This window comes from Parasteatoda tepidariorum, chromosome 4 (genome assembly GCF_982258835.1).
Source record: "Parasteatoda tepidariorum strain Cologne lab strain chromosome 4, Ptep-v5.0, whole genome shotgun sequence".
NCBI classification, from domain to species: Eukaryota; Metazoa; Arthropoda; class Arachnida; order Araneae; family Theridiidae; genus Parasteatoda; species Parasteatoda tepidariorum.
Window position 1 is genome coordinate 57,007,181 of NC_141758.1, and position 15,188 is coordinate 57,022,368.

At 29.8% G+C, this 15,188-nt stretch overlaps 1 protein-coding gene and 1 long non-coding RNA gene across 2 annotated transcripts; one reads left to right on the top strand and one right to left on the bottom strand.

Moving 5' to 3' along the window:
- Nucleotides 1–370: 370 nt before the first annotated feature.
- On the bottom strand, nt 371–10,519 carry LOC147810974 (uncharacterized). Its single transcript, XM_087161175.1, has one exon. It carries the CDS (start codon nt 10,196–10,198, stop codon nt 5,405–5,407), a length of 4,794 nt encoding a protein of 1,597 aa, XP_087017301.1. The 5' UTR covers nt 10,199–10,519; the 3' UTR covers nt 371–5,404.
- A 27-nt stretch (nt 10,520–10,546) lies between these two features.
- On the top strand, nt 10,547–14,842 carry LOC147810975 (uncharacterized). Its single transcript, XR_015433072.1, has 4 exons — nt 10,547–10,565; nt 10,781–10,885; nt 11,476–11,620; nt 14,587–14,842. It is a non-coding gene; the product is annotated as an uncharacterized LOC147810975 (long non-coding RNA).
- Nucleotides 14,843–15,188: the final 346 nt, after the last annotated feature.

A 15,188-nucleotide genomic window follows, 5' to 3' on the forward strand; every position in this document is an offset into this window, starting at 1 on the left:
TTTGAAATTTAAATGTAATGCAAATTTTACGGCCAAAAATTGCGTTAGTATTGGACACAAAAATTGTGTACACAGTAGCTATAAATAGTTGTCAAATTGTTAAAAATTTCTGATGTGCTCACTTAACATTATTTTTGCATAATTAATGACAATTTTAAAAATATAAAATTATTGACAATTTTAAAAATATTGAATGCTTTCCATGTTTCACCTCCTAAAAAGAGGGCTTTGGTTTTCGTTTCAGGTTTTTTTGTTAGGTAAAATTTCAGATACTGAAGAAAAGAAAAAAAATAAAGCTAAGTAAGTATTTCTCTATTTAATTTCAATAAAAGAAGGAGAGGAAGAAAATTTATGGAATTAATTTGGTCATTTTTAAAATGATTTTACTTTATTATCACAATTATTACAAAAAATGGCACTTAAAAAATTCAAACAATAAATTAATTTCAATCTTAAATAAATCTAGTTTTATTTTCTGGAAGTAACGATACATAAATATATTTAATGATAGTAAGAACAAATATATATATATAATTTTTAGAGCTAAAATTTGCACTCCATGCAAATGAAAATATAATTTTTCAACTATACAATCAACCAGAAATAGTGAGGTTTTTATTACACAGTTTTACAACATGAATAATGTATGAGAATTGTGAAATTACAAATGACAAGAGTAAAATGAGTAATAACTAGAGTAAAGAATTTTATAAAATATTGAAACAATTGCAATTTTGATAAACTTGGCTCATTTCTAAAAAAAATTTAGGAATACATTTAAAATTATAAATTATGCAAAATTTATCAGAATACTCTTTGTTTAAAGAGAAGAAAAAAAAATTATCAAAATCAACTTGAGCACTATTTCTAGGTAAAATTTGAAACTTTCATTCATAAAAATACCAGAACACAAAATAAAATTTGGAGTCTAAGAAAAAAAAAATGGTGGCAGAATTCGTTAATATAATTTCATTTAAAATTTCTATTATGGTGAACAAAGAAAAATATGCGCGGAATGACATAAGAGGATTGTTCTATTTATTGCTTCACAACAATACAAAAAATCAAGTAAAATTATATTGCCAAATTATTCAATTACCATCCAAATCTTCTTTATGCTTATTCCAAAAACAAAAAAATAAAAGAAAATGTAAAAACTTTTATATAACGTTAAAAGAAATGCAAAATAATAAGAAAAAATCCACTTATTTGTGGGCAAAATTTTTTTCTTCTCCCTCCATGAAAAAACAGAAATGAGATGGAGTTTTTTTCGCAAAAATCTAGAATTTTGTAAATCATGGTTATAAAACAACCCAAAAGTTTGGGCTCTCTAAAACAATCACTTTAGTGAGAATGTGATAGATTAAAGGTAGAAGATTTACAGCCCTTTACTGAAAATTTCGTATAGCATTTGCATCTCTGCAAAAAGTCGCCACTTTGAAATTAAAAATTTTTTTTATAATTAAAAGTCTACTCTTATTGTTATATGTTAGGTTTTTTTAGTTTATTGATTTTTAATAAAATATTATAATTTGTTTGGCCCAGTTCTTTTTTTTTTTTTTTTTTGCCACACTCTGTAATTAAATAAGAGAAGGTTAAACTTAAGGTAGCAAAATTGGTTAAAACTAAATGATGGCAGTTTCATTAACCTTTGGCAAAACTATTTAATTTTAATATGTGAGTTGTAATGTATCCATGATGTTAAGCAATGTTGTTCTAGTAAAATGCGTAAATTCATTCTAGATTAATATGGAGTAATGAAGAATGTGGAATAATTTTATTTGAAACGAGTCATTCGTTATTTAGGATAAATATATATATAATTGGAAAATTTTACTAACATTTCATTTAAGTAGTATAGCATGTTAATTTAGGTAATATAGCATTGTAAAAATAAGTTCAAAAGCATATGATATAAACATGAACTGAAACTTAACGAAAAGAAAATAAAATCTATAAGAAGTTAACAATTTGTATGCTTATAAATATTGCATGCAATTTTAAATAATACTTTGTAGATGCATATGAATATGAAATATATACATTAATAAAATTTATTTATACAATTTTATAATGATATCAAAGCCTAATAAAATCTGATTGTGCATATTGTACATAATTTTTATATACATGCTGCTATATATTAGTATCCACGACGTTTAGCCTTTTTGTTTTAGTAAAATGTATTACCTAGATTCATTCTAGAACACATGGATTAATATGGAGTAATGAAGAATGTGGACCAATGTAATTTTAAAATGAGTCATTTTTTACTTTATTTAGGATAAATTGAAATTTAATTGGAAAATTGTGGCAAAATTCAATTTAAGTAATGTATACTTACATACATCATAACTACTAATTTAATAGTAACACATGGATCAATAAGTAATGGATCATAACACATGGATCAATAAGTTCCGAGACTAACCCAGAGATGGCGCTCGTAGTAAACCAGTAACCAGGTCTTTCTAGAGTACTAACCTTTGCTTGAAACGTGTCAAAATTTTAAGTCGATCGGACCAGAAACAGCTGAGTTATCGAGGTTGGAGTAAAGTCGTTTTGTAGTTTGTTTAAAAAATGGAAAAAACAGAGTTTCGTGTTCTGATAAAACATTGTTTTTTAATGGGTAAAAACACCGTGCAAGCGAAACAATGGATTGACAAATGTTACCCGGACTCTTGTCCATCAAAAGCAACGATTTGTCGGTGGTTTGCCGAGTTTAAACGTGGTCGTACCGACACAAATGACGCGGAACGCTCGGGCAGACCTGTGGAAGCCGTTACACCGGAAAATGTGAGTGAAGTGACAAAAATTATAACGAAAGATTGTAAAGTGAAGCTCCGTGAGATTGCTGAGATGACACAGATATCATATGGAAGTGTATTTACTATCCTTCATGAAAAAGGTTTTTTCCAAGTGGGTGCCGAGATTGCTTTCGATGGAACAAAAACAGCAACGAGTCGATGATTCAGAAAGCTGTTTATCGTTACGTGACCATGGACGAAACATGGTTACATCACTACACTCCAGAGTCGAAGCGGCAGTCATCTGAGTGGCGCACAGCTGGCGAAAGCCGTCCGAAGCATCCGAAAACGCAGCAGTCAGCTGGCAAAGTCATGGCGTCAAGTTTTTTGGGATACGCATGGCGTGATTTTCATTGACTACCTCAAAAAAGGTAAATCGATCAACAGTGATTATTATATTGACTTGCTGGTGCGTTTGAAGGAGGAAATCGCAAAAAAACGACCGCACATGCAGAGAAAAAAAATCCTTTTTCACCAAGACAATGCACCCTGCCACAAGTCGATGAAAACAATGGCAAAATTGAACGAATTGGGCTTTGATCTGCTTCCCCACCCCCCATACTCACCAGATTTAGCCCCCAGTGACTACTGGCTCTTTGCTGATCTTAAAAAAGTGCTCCAGGGAAAAAGATTTGGCTCAAATGAGGAGGTCATCGCTGAAACTGAAGCTTATTTTGAAGCGAAAGATAATTTTTTTTATAAACATGGTATTGAAAAATTGGAAAAGCGTTGGAACGATTGTATCACCCTAAAAGGTGATTATGTTGATGAATAAAAAAAAAAATTTGCAAAAAAAATGTTTTCATTGTTAGTCTCGGGACTTATTGATCCATGCGTTACTAATATTTAATAGTATGTACTATTCAATAGTACATAGTAATTTAATAACATTTATAGCACTTAAAAAAAATTTTTTTAAGCATTTGATCTGAACATAAATAGAATAAAAAGAAAATAAGATAAAAATAAGTTTGATTGTACTATATACCAAAAGCTATAAAATCAGCAATTTACAAAGCTTTTAAATATTAGATAAGTAATAAACATTAGTAATAAACAATATAATATTTTGTACATATATATACAGAGATAAAATTCATTTTGACAATTTTATTAAGAATGATATCAAATCTAATAAAAGCTGACTGTGCAAGTGTATAAATGCATATTTTGTCATTCCTACTTTGATGTAATAAACAACATAGTTATTCATTTGGCTTTTTGCATAGATTTTCTTCATTTATGTAGGTTAAAAGCAATACTATCACACATGAATTACGTTTTGGTATAGATATATATCAATATCAAATACATACAGTGACAAAATTCATTTGTACAATCTTATGATAACACAATTTAAAAAAAAATTTTTTTTGTTGATGAATGATGTCAAACTCTTATAAAAACTTACATAATTCTTATAAACAATACATGCAGATTTCGTCAATTCTTTTTTTTTTATTTATTTTTTTATAATTTCATAAAATCAATTTTTTTAAATATTTCTTATGGCATTGTGAACATTATTATGTAATACATTATTGACATCATGAAATGAAAAAATTAACATCATTCATTTTACTTTTTTAATTCAAGGGTTTTATTTTAATTCTATTTTAATTTATGTTAATTATGTTATGTTAGTTTAATTTATGTTAATAGTCTATTTTAATTTATGTTGGTAAAAGGCACTGCAATCACGCATAATATAAACAATGATGAAATCCATTTAAATAATTTTTTGATGAAATGATACCAAATTCTTATAAAATGCATATTTTGTCTATTTTTTTTGATTCCATAAACATTTAAAAAGTCAACATTCTCACTCATTTGTCTTTTTCAACACAAGGATTTCTGAATAGTTTTTTCTAATTTAAGCTGGTTTATTTCAGCCATAAAGCTTTCTTATTAATCATGATTTAGGGTTTTGGTACAAAAGACCTCTGGTCGATATGTACTGCTCTTTGGCGCGGCCCAACCTCTAAGTCTAATTTGAGTTGGTTAAAACAACTAATATCATGTTTAATGTCTTTGAGTAATGAAAAAAAAAGTAATAAAACAAGGCTTTTAATAATGAAAAAAAAAACTATTTTGATTGTGCAACGAGATTGAAACAATTTAAAATAGATTAAGGTTAAAACAGTTAAACAAGGATACAAAATGCATAGATTAATGTGATTTGTGCAAAAAATTAAAGATATTAGAAATACGTTGAGATTTAGGGAATTTTCAGTAATAAGTTTCTCCTTTTTGCATTGCTATAAAGAGCATCTCAATTATCATAATAATAAAGCCTGCTTCATTTACAACAAATAAAAAGACAGTGACACACTCTAGTTATAAAGAAAGAAAGAAAAAACTATTTTGGTTACGTAATGAGATTGAAAACACAATTTAAACTAGATAAGGTTAAACAATCTAACAATATAAAATGCATAGATTAATGTTTTTTATACAACTAATAAAACCTATTAGAAATATTTTTAATTAAATGTCTAAATAATGAATAAAAAAAACAATTTTGATTGTATAACGAGATTGAAAACATTTAAAATAAGTAAGGTTAATCAAACTAAAGATACAAAATGCATAGTTTAATGTCTTTCATGTAAAAAATCAAACATATTCATAAAATTTTTAAGTTCGTTGATTTTTACAAATAAGTTTCTCTGTTTTGCATCACTAAAAAGAGCATCCCAGTGATCAAAATAACTAAGCATGCTTGAATTAGCAACAAGAAGAAGACAGTGACGTGCTCTAGTAATGGCGACATTTAATCGTTTCTTACAAGATAAAAAGTCTATGCTTTCAGCTAAATAGTTAGGGGAAAGGCACGATATAATTATTATATCTTTCTCCCTCCCTTGAAAGTTATCAACCATATTTACTTCAATGTTTTTATGACCACGGATCTTCGACAGAAAATTTTGAAATATGTCAATTTGTTTTTTGTGAGGAACAATAACTCCGATAGATGAATAAGATTCCTTAGTAGAAACAAATTCACATAGCTTAGCAATGGCAACCGCCTCATCACAATTGTCATCATTACAGCTTGAAACATCAAAAACAACATAGGGTGAAATGGAGAAATCTTGGTTTTTGCAAAATTCAGTAATAAGTTGACCGCCATAAAAATATCTTGAGGGAAATTCGCAAATGCTAGAATGCATTCGAAATTGTTCTTTCAGCATATAAGGTGGATTTGGAGACACAGTTTTAGACAAATATAAATAAATCCGCTCCAGCATGGAACGATCGAAATGTTTCTGTACGGCAATTTGAGAATGCACAGTTGGTGGCAACTGATTATGATCACCAACTAAAAGCAACTTATGAATATTTAATGTTAAGGGCTGCAAAATCTCAATTTCTGTACATTGTGTAGCTTCATCGACAATACATGCAGCAATTTGAATTTCTTTAGAACAAATTGCAGGGTGCCAGCAGTTCCTTAAAGTTGAAAGAATTACATGACATCTTTTTAAAATTTGAACTTTTTCACTGTGTAATTTATTCTGCACAGTACCTTGCCCATTTCTGTCTTTGACGTGATTATTTCTGACAGCATCATCAGCTTGGATTTCTAATGAATAATCTTTCATCTTAACATTCATATCTTTGCCTTGCCCGATGCGAACGAATTTAATTTCGACCCGTTTATAACTTAATCGCTCATTAAAATCTACAATGCGCAAACCGATCTCATCCACAGCCACACTGGATGGTGCAGTTATTAAAATCTTCTTGCCAGAATAACTGGGACTGAAAATGAGACGCTCGAGAAGGCCGATTATTGCAAGAGTTTTACCCGTACCAGGTGGGCCTTGAAGAAGAAATATTTTTTGCTCCTGATTCTCTCTCTCCAACTCCTCACCCAAAGAATCTATTACTTGTGTCTGAGATGCATTGAATCTCATTTCATAGCAATTAGATGTAATATGATTGCTTACTGTAAAAGCTGATCCATCTGGTTTTAAGATGTTGTCACGTAAAGGAGATGCTTTAAACTTTTCTAAAGCGAGAGCTAAATGAAACTTCTTTTTCACCGATAAAATGACATTTCCTCTCATGATGTCATAACATTTTGGAGATAAAAGGTTGAGTTTTGTTACAACTGAAAACTTGTACAACTTTGCACCACTAATCCAATTTGAAGTGACTTGATCCCATTTCGGAGATATGTGTTTCGATAGAAAATTTGTTATTACTTGATGCTTACTGATGTAACCAAAGATAACATGAACATTTCCGTCAAGATTTTTAATTGCTAGTATAACTAAATTGCCTTCAGTAGGCTCAGGAGAGTTCTGATTTATCAAAGCTTCACAGTCATAAATTATCAGAGAATTCTTTTTATGTGATTTATATATCGTAAAATAAAACTTCTGACACTTAAACTCACTATCCAAAACAGGTTGAGCAAACTTGCAAATTTCTTCCCAAATTTCAAGCATTAACATTGGCTGAAAGGCAGACACATAATGTTCATATGAATCAAAACTTAAAGGGAGGTCCTCACTATCTTTGTACACAAAAGGAGGAGGCAGTTTCTTACTTTTTTGTTCATTAATCCATTGCACATTAAGCCCAACTATTTTTTCGATTATCTTATTAGCACTATAGGTTTGGGAATTTGGATAACTAGTCCCAGCAACAACAGCAGTAGGCTTTTTATCTTCATTATTATAAGAAAAATCTTTTACTTGTTTAAATTGTGTGCTAGTATCAATGACTTGCTTTGAAATATCTTTCTTTAACTTAGAATCTGTATTTATACTATGCAAAACAGTTCTAGTTTTCGCTGTAGATGTATTAGGCGAGTTTGAAGACAGATTATTATGAGACAAGTTATTATTTCTATTTGTAGAGGTTTTCAACTCACTTACAAATGATGTATTATCTTTAATATAAGTTTTTGTTTGACTGTCTTTTGACTTTTTGCCACTGATTTCTTTACCTTTGGAAGTAGGAGACTGATGGCTGTTTATTGAGATACTTGAATCACTTACTAATGAGGTATTATTGTTAAAAAACTTTTTTGTCTTATTATCTTTTGACTTTTTGTCACTATTATCTTTGGAAGTAGGAGGTTGGTTGCTGTTTTTACTTAATAATTTCCTATTTAAACCACCTTCAACTCCACTAGTTATGGATATGGTATCTGATATTAAATTATTGTTAAAAGAAAATGAATTTTTCATATCTTGAGATTGATCAGACTTTTTTGCTGTATAATTAACAACAGGTACATCAGAATTAGTCTGTTTAGCTTTTTTACTTGCTTCAGTTTTAACATTACTTTCGGAAATTCTTTTAATACTAGATCTGGGTTTATGAGTGTCATTGTTAATTAATGAGGTAGTTAAAAATTTAGAACGGGAACTGAAATGTTCAGGTCTTACCTTTACAGTTGGTAGGGTATGCTTAGCAACTGAATTACTGCTTAAGTTTTTAAGTTTTTGTGCTTCTCCAACTTCTATTGTTGCGCTTGATTTTCCTTTTCTTATTTCATTAAGATTACAAGATTTACTCGCACACTTCTTTTGAAAAGATTTCACAGATGATTTGGTAGTCATATGCTTCTTAGAAGGCTCTGTGTCTCTATGTTTTTCAACAAGTTCTTCGTCTTCAACCGGAATAAATACTTCCTCTCTGCCTCGCAAACGCTTAGGTCTTGGTATCATAGGTTTAGGTTCAGTGAGCATTGTTCTGCTCACTAATTTGGATTCTTTAACTGTTCTGCTCACTAATTTGGATTTTTTAACACTAACATTTTCATCAACACGACTCTTAATCACATACTTTGGTTTTTCAAAATGTTTAACATCTTTTTTCTCAGAAGATTTATTATATGGAGATGAATATACAAAATTAGAATGTAGACTGATATCAGAGTCGTCACTTTCCTGCACACCATTTTCATCATCATCACTCTTAATCAAATACTTTGGTTTTTTAGAATCTTTTGCTTCTGATTTCTCTGAAGATTTATTATACGAAGATGGATACATAATAATAGAATGTAGACTGACATCAGAGTCACCGCTTTCATAATCAGAAATTGAATCAATAGCAATATTATTTTTCCTAGCATTATCAAATACATTGTTGGATTTTATTTCTTTATCAGATAAAGTATATTTATTATTAGACACACTCTTAACAGATGGTAGACTGTCATTCGAGTCATCACTTACATTACCAGACAGAAATTCTTTGTCAGATTTATCAGCTGAAAAGATATCAGTTGGACAATCAAGATCAGAATAAGAGTGATCACCTTTTTCTTTTTTTACATGTACATTTTCATGAGAAAGGATAAAATGATTGATATTTTCAATAGTCTCTTTATCATCATTGGTGTCATATATTAATTGAATATCATTTTCATCAGGTAATTCATTAAGTAATGAAAAATCTAAATAATCTGAGTCATACAATACCTCAGATTTAATTGGTAGAGAAGAATTAAAATCCAAATGAGAGTCATCATCGGAAATACAAATAACTTCCTCTGTTTGTGAATATCCAATGTGGTTCTTAACACCTTGATTTCTACGACCTTGAGTTTCACGCAATGGTTTAACAACTGCTGTAACAGAATTTTGAGGTTTACAGTGTGAGTGTGAATAACTATTATGTCTTTGGACGCATGAACTATCAATCTGAAAAGAGTCACATGGAATATTACTATTAACATCTACATGTAGCTCACTGTTAACTTGAGGTAAAAGAGATGCATTTGCACCAAAAAATGTTCTTTCATGTTGTTCAGCATATCTTCGTTGGGAGGGGTTAGAAAATGCCCTTTTATGAGGTTCTGAGATACTTTTCACATCAGGAGGTAATTTAAAGTATTTAGAATCACATCTAATTAGTTTTACATAACATTTTTTAACGTTTTCTAATACATTATCATCAACCTTAGTAGAAGGTTTTAAAATAGACAATTTATTGCTTAAATCTGCACTTTTACTTACAGAACTGTTACTCGTTGATAAATCATAGCAAGGTTGGTGATTTTCTTCGTTCACAATGTAAACTGGCTCATGCATTATTTCGTTATCAGTCAAACAGAATATGCAAACAAGTCCTTTACTTGTAACATTCGAAACTCCAAAACCAATAATATCACCTATTTTTAATTTCTGTTTCTTAGTAATACGCCGAGAGTTAACATAAGTTCCAACATTACGAGTCAAATTTTTTATAAACCAATCATTGTTTTTTTTTGTTACTCTCGCATGTTGTGGACGTAAATAGCGAATTTTTTTTAAAGAAGGAAATGTTCCTTTACCGATTTTTAACAGGTCAGAATTTAAACAAATGACAATCGGGGCATACCCATCAATGTTGTTTATCTGTTTCAAGCAAAATCTCTCCATTTTTATTATGGTTTATTCATAATCATATAATTGAAAAACACACTATAATATGTTTTCGTTCACTTAACTGAATGGATGGTTGTTGACTGAATGAAAACCACACCTTCTTTACTCGTTGATGATGATGATTGATTTATTGAAATTACATGATATTTGGTCAATTTAGGAATTGGTAACTGGGCGGAGTGAGCTTGACGCTAGCTTTTATCCATCAATCTTCTTATAACCCTATATTGATTGTGTGACCAAACTTTTTCGCCAAAGCAATTGGCGTTGTTTAAACAAAAGCTATTGTTAGAGGAAGCAATTTTCTGTATTTCGCTGCGCGGGATTTCATATTTTATCATCATGAAAGTTTTAATTACAGGTAATTCTTATTAATTAAAGATTTATAATATTAGTGTACGTTTCATAGCAGTATATAAAAAAATTACATGAAATTTTTAAAAAGATTAATGAATTTTATTAAATATCTGTGAATACCACGCGTTAGATTTTAAAGTAAATAGTTTGTAAAATGTATGTATTTTAAGAAAATCGTTATAAAAATTCATTTATCAAAGTTTTTCTCTGCTTCCTTAGAAATCCTTTGTTTGATCTGCCGAAATTGTGTGAAGCAGTTTAGTAATGAAATTTCATTTAGTTGAATTACTTGATTTATGTTTATTTTAGTGACATAATACAGAGGTATCTTTTTTTTCTATGAAATATATTGCTAATTAAAATATATTATATATAGAAAGATTAATGTTGAATTTTCTTAAAAATAGTGAAGAGGGTTTTGATCATGTCTAAAATAATTTGTTTCAATTTTATTGTAAACTAATCTAAAAAAAAATTCTGTGAGAAATGGAACAAATTTAGATAATATTTATCATTTTCATTCACAGTTACTGCATTCATTATTATTCTTTTAGGTTGTCTTAACTATTGAATAAATTATGAGCATGCATACTTTCAAAAAAAATTTTTATTCTATAGGTGTATCACAATTATGTGCAAAACAATTTGTACTCAATAATTTGTTTTATTTAAAATACATAATACAAATACTATAATAAATTAGAAGATAATTCAGATTAGCAAGTTATCTTAAATTTAAGTTATCTTTATTGGATATTAATATGAAATTGAATTTTTTCAATTATTTAACTTCTCAAACTATATCTATAATTGTATTTTTTTCATTACCCTAAGATTTTTGACAGTTTACGTGGACAATGTAAAGCAAACTTTTCATATTTCTTCTTTCTCTTCATAAAATACTTTTTTACTAGGTGATTCCTTGGAGAAGTATTTGGCTAATTACTTAAATGCTGAATGAAAATGGGATATCGATGTTTGCACACCCTGGAATCGGTGTGGACAAATTAAGTGTGCAGTTGTGAAGGGACGATTGTGTTTTTGTCTTAATTCATGTTGGTAAGTTGAAATGTAAATTATTTACATATTTAATGATTATGTATCTAAACCATTTGTTGGCATTGTTAGTATCTTGTGTAACTATTCTAATTCAGATACTTATTTATTTTTTTATTAATATTACTTATGGTTGTGCTATAAAATAATAATTTATTTTGCTTTTCTTAAAAATAAAGGAACTAATGATGTGCAATTGGGTACAATGCCCAACTTTAAAAAACTGGCTTGTGTGGTTAATAAAATTTGTGGGGTTATTGGGGAGATTTTGTTTGGTTATCTGTGGAAGAATAATTCTGGGTAGCCAGCCGCCAGGAACTAATAAAAAGAGAAGGGAACTCAGAAGGTATAACTCGTAACCACCCCCGGACAACTATCTACATGTCTTTTTTTTTGTTATTAAATTTGCAAGTTTACAATCTGTTTAGCATCTTGGCGATTGTAGTTGGCACGGCAGATCACAATACAGAAATATTTCAGAGTTGTTTTTCTCGAACGAAGAGTTTAGAAATTTCTCTTACTGAAAGATCAGCGTATGCATCAACATTTTGTTAATCTTGTAAACGTCACTATAAAGCGATTCAATGAAGTAATTAAAACTTTGTGAATTTTACTTGGGCTAATGTTCTGTGAATCAGCTTTATCTGTGGATGAATGTATTGGTTAAGATCACATACATTTAAACTGCCAGCGCCATATTCAACTGGCAAACATCTTTGAAGAATGCATAGCAAAGCTGCTAAAAAAAGAAGTGTATTTATACACAACTTTATATACTAATAATATAAAAATATTGTAATCTTGTCTTGACATTTAGCCAGATAACCAGAACTCATCCCATAGAAATAAGAAAGAGTAGTCACAGTCAGATATCTGTTTAGAAGAGATTTGGGTCCGTTAACGAACTATTCACAAAATATCTTTTCATAAAAACGGACATTTCACAAAATAATTTATCCTTTACTCAGACCCTTCACAAATTCCTTTATCTTCATTATTGTTTTGTTAATCGAATAAGCCCTTCCCGGGGGGGGGGGGGGAGAACGACAGATGTAATCTAAATAAATTTTGTCTTCGGCAGACACTTCTTCCTTTATTCGTCCGAAATGAATATTCTGCATTCAGCAGTATAGGCAAAATACCAAATATTTGTATGTTGCATCTCTAATTTAGTAGCAGCAATTGCTACTAAATTAGAGGGGGGGGGAGAGAACGACAGATGTAATCTAAATAAATTTTGTCTTCGGCAGACACTTCTTCCTTTATTCGTCCGAAATGAATATTCTGCGTTCAGCAGTATAGGCAAAATACCAAACATCTTCATGTTGCATCTCTAATTTAGTAGCAGCAATTGCTGTTTATTTTTTAAATTTTAATTTTTTTAATTATAATTTTACAGTGTTGGACATAATCTTGTAAGTCTTTACAATTTAAAAACTCCTTGAAAAAGTTTTTTGTTGTTGCAATAACAGACCCTATTTGCACAAATTCACAAAAGCAGGACCCTGGTTGAAAGAATGTGACTTAACGTTTATTTTATATTCACAAATTACAAGTAATTTTTTTCCAATTTTACAAATACGGACCTTTTACAGAATGTCTGGACAGATCCCTGACAGTACTTGAACAGATTTAGTACTATGATGCTGTAAAGAAAAATATTCAGTAGAGAGTGTTTTTTTCTAATATTCTTATCTGTGCTACTTTACACAATGCAGAAAATTTTTTAGATGCAATAGAATATTTTATGACTAGTTCTCTCTCTCAATGATTCTGGTTCTACCCTTAAAGGACAGAGGGAAGATTGTTTAGAGCATTGTACCTGAATTATAAATACTCTTCCACTTTAAATGCCTTTGGTAAAATATACTAAATGAATAATGCTAATAACGCTAATGAATAATGCCAATTGCTATTTCTAAATAGCAATGGGTATATGTTCAACACTAAAAGAGATTATAAAAATTTTTAGATTGCACGGAGATTGATCTAATTCTATTCTTTGTTAGCTTAAATGAGATCTAGACTTAACAGAAGCTAATATGAGTGTCTCAGTTAGTATCTTTCTCTTTTATTACTATAATGTTTTGATTATTCGGAGAATTGTATATTTTTAACAGTGGCATTATACCTTAATCGTTGTGAGTTTTTTTTCCCCAACTGTATTGTTATAGTATGGATTGTTTACTGTTAGTACAGCACTGTTTATAAATTATTACAGTATTAATAAAATAATTAAAGTCAGAATGAATTAAATGATCTTTTAATGTTTATCAGTATTTGTCTTTAATCACACCGTGGTTAAGGAAAAGACAGTGCCCTACCAGTTAGTATATTCCTCTTTTATTAATAATATATATTCTTTTACTTTGATTATTTCAAAAATATTTATTACTTTTGTTTTTATCAGTGGCATTTATTGCATTCTAAATAAAAACTAATTTAATGTTTGATCTAGATACTAATAAGTTTAGAAAATTAATTTATGATTTTATTTTTTATTCTTGTAAAAGGTTTAGAAAATAATATTCATTAAGGAACTGGTGATGTCGACAGAATTTAGATGATTAGATACTAAAAAACTGGGAACAGTGCAATCAAACCTGAACAATGGACAAACACATCAACATGTACTGGCTCATCATTAAAAGTCAGCGTGGGGATAACACAACATGCACATTCCATGATCCATCATGGACTCGTGCCTTTAAGAAGCCTACGTGGCTGTCTCTAGGGTAAACGGTGACTCAACAGTGCACACACCAACTGAACAATTGGCTGTGGGGGTCATTTATGTTGTGTAAAGAAAATATAATAAAATCTGTGCTGTGACTAACTATTAAATGCTGTGATGTAATGTCCTGTGATTGTCTTGTTCTTAAAGCCATTAGTCTTTATATGTAAACCCTGATTGATGCTGCAATAGAAATATTAAATAATATTAATCAGACACTTTCCCTCTCTTTCAGATGTAAGTAACCTGACTAAATTGGGGATCTGCAAAAAGAAAAAATCGAGCAACAAAGCTAATGTTGCAATAATTTACACTCCTTTTTTATGTCTTGATTTTAAAGTGACAGATGTGTCAAATCCCCGAGTATGAGTTTGAGTGATGCTTCCTCCCAAAAGAGTTGTGAGACCACTCTGAAAGTGTCGCAAGTATGCCATATGCGTGGAAAAAGATGGATATGCCAGATTTAATAATAATAAAAAAATTTCTGTTAATCTGTGCTTATAACTTAAAACTTATACTTCTGTGCTAAAAGTTCTTTCACTCTGTAATTCAAATTGATTCAGACTAATGTATGCAATCCTTTATTAGATTCACAATTTGAAGAGTTGTGCTTTTATCTATATACTTAACCATTGGTTGAAATCTTAACAAGGTATCTTGATTACAATATTAATTTGAAGCAACTTGTTCTCTTCTAGCTTTTGCCTGGATTCTGCTGATGATTCATGTTTGTCCCGGGGAATGGTCTCACAGCATTGTCTGCTTAAAGCTTTTCTGTGAGATATATTTACCAGGACTTGATTTTCTACAATGGTTTATGCAGAGTCTCATTTAGTT

Coding starts and splice junctions, on each gene's coding strand:
- LOC147810974 (XM_087161175.1), bottom strand. CDS start 10,198: ATGGAGAGATTTTGCTTGAAACAGATAAACAACATTGATGGGTATGCC.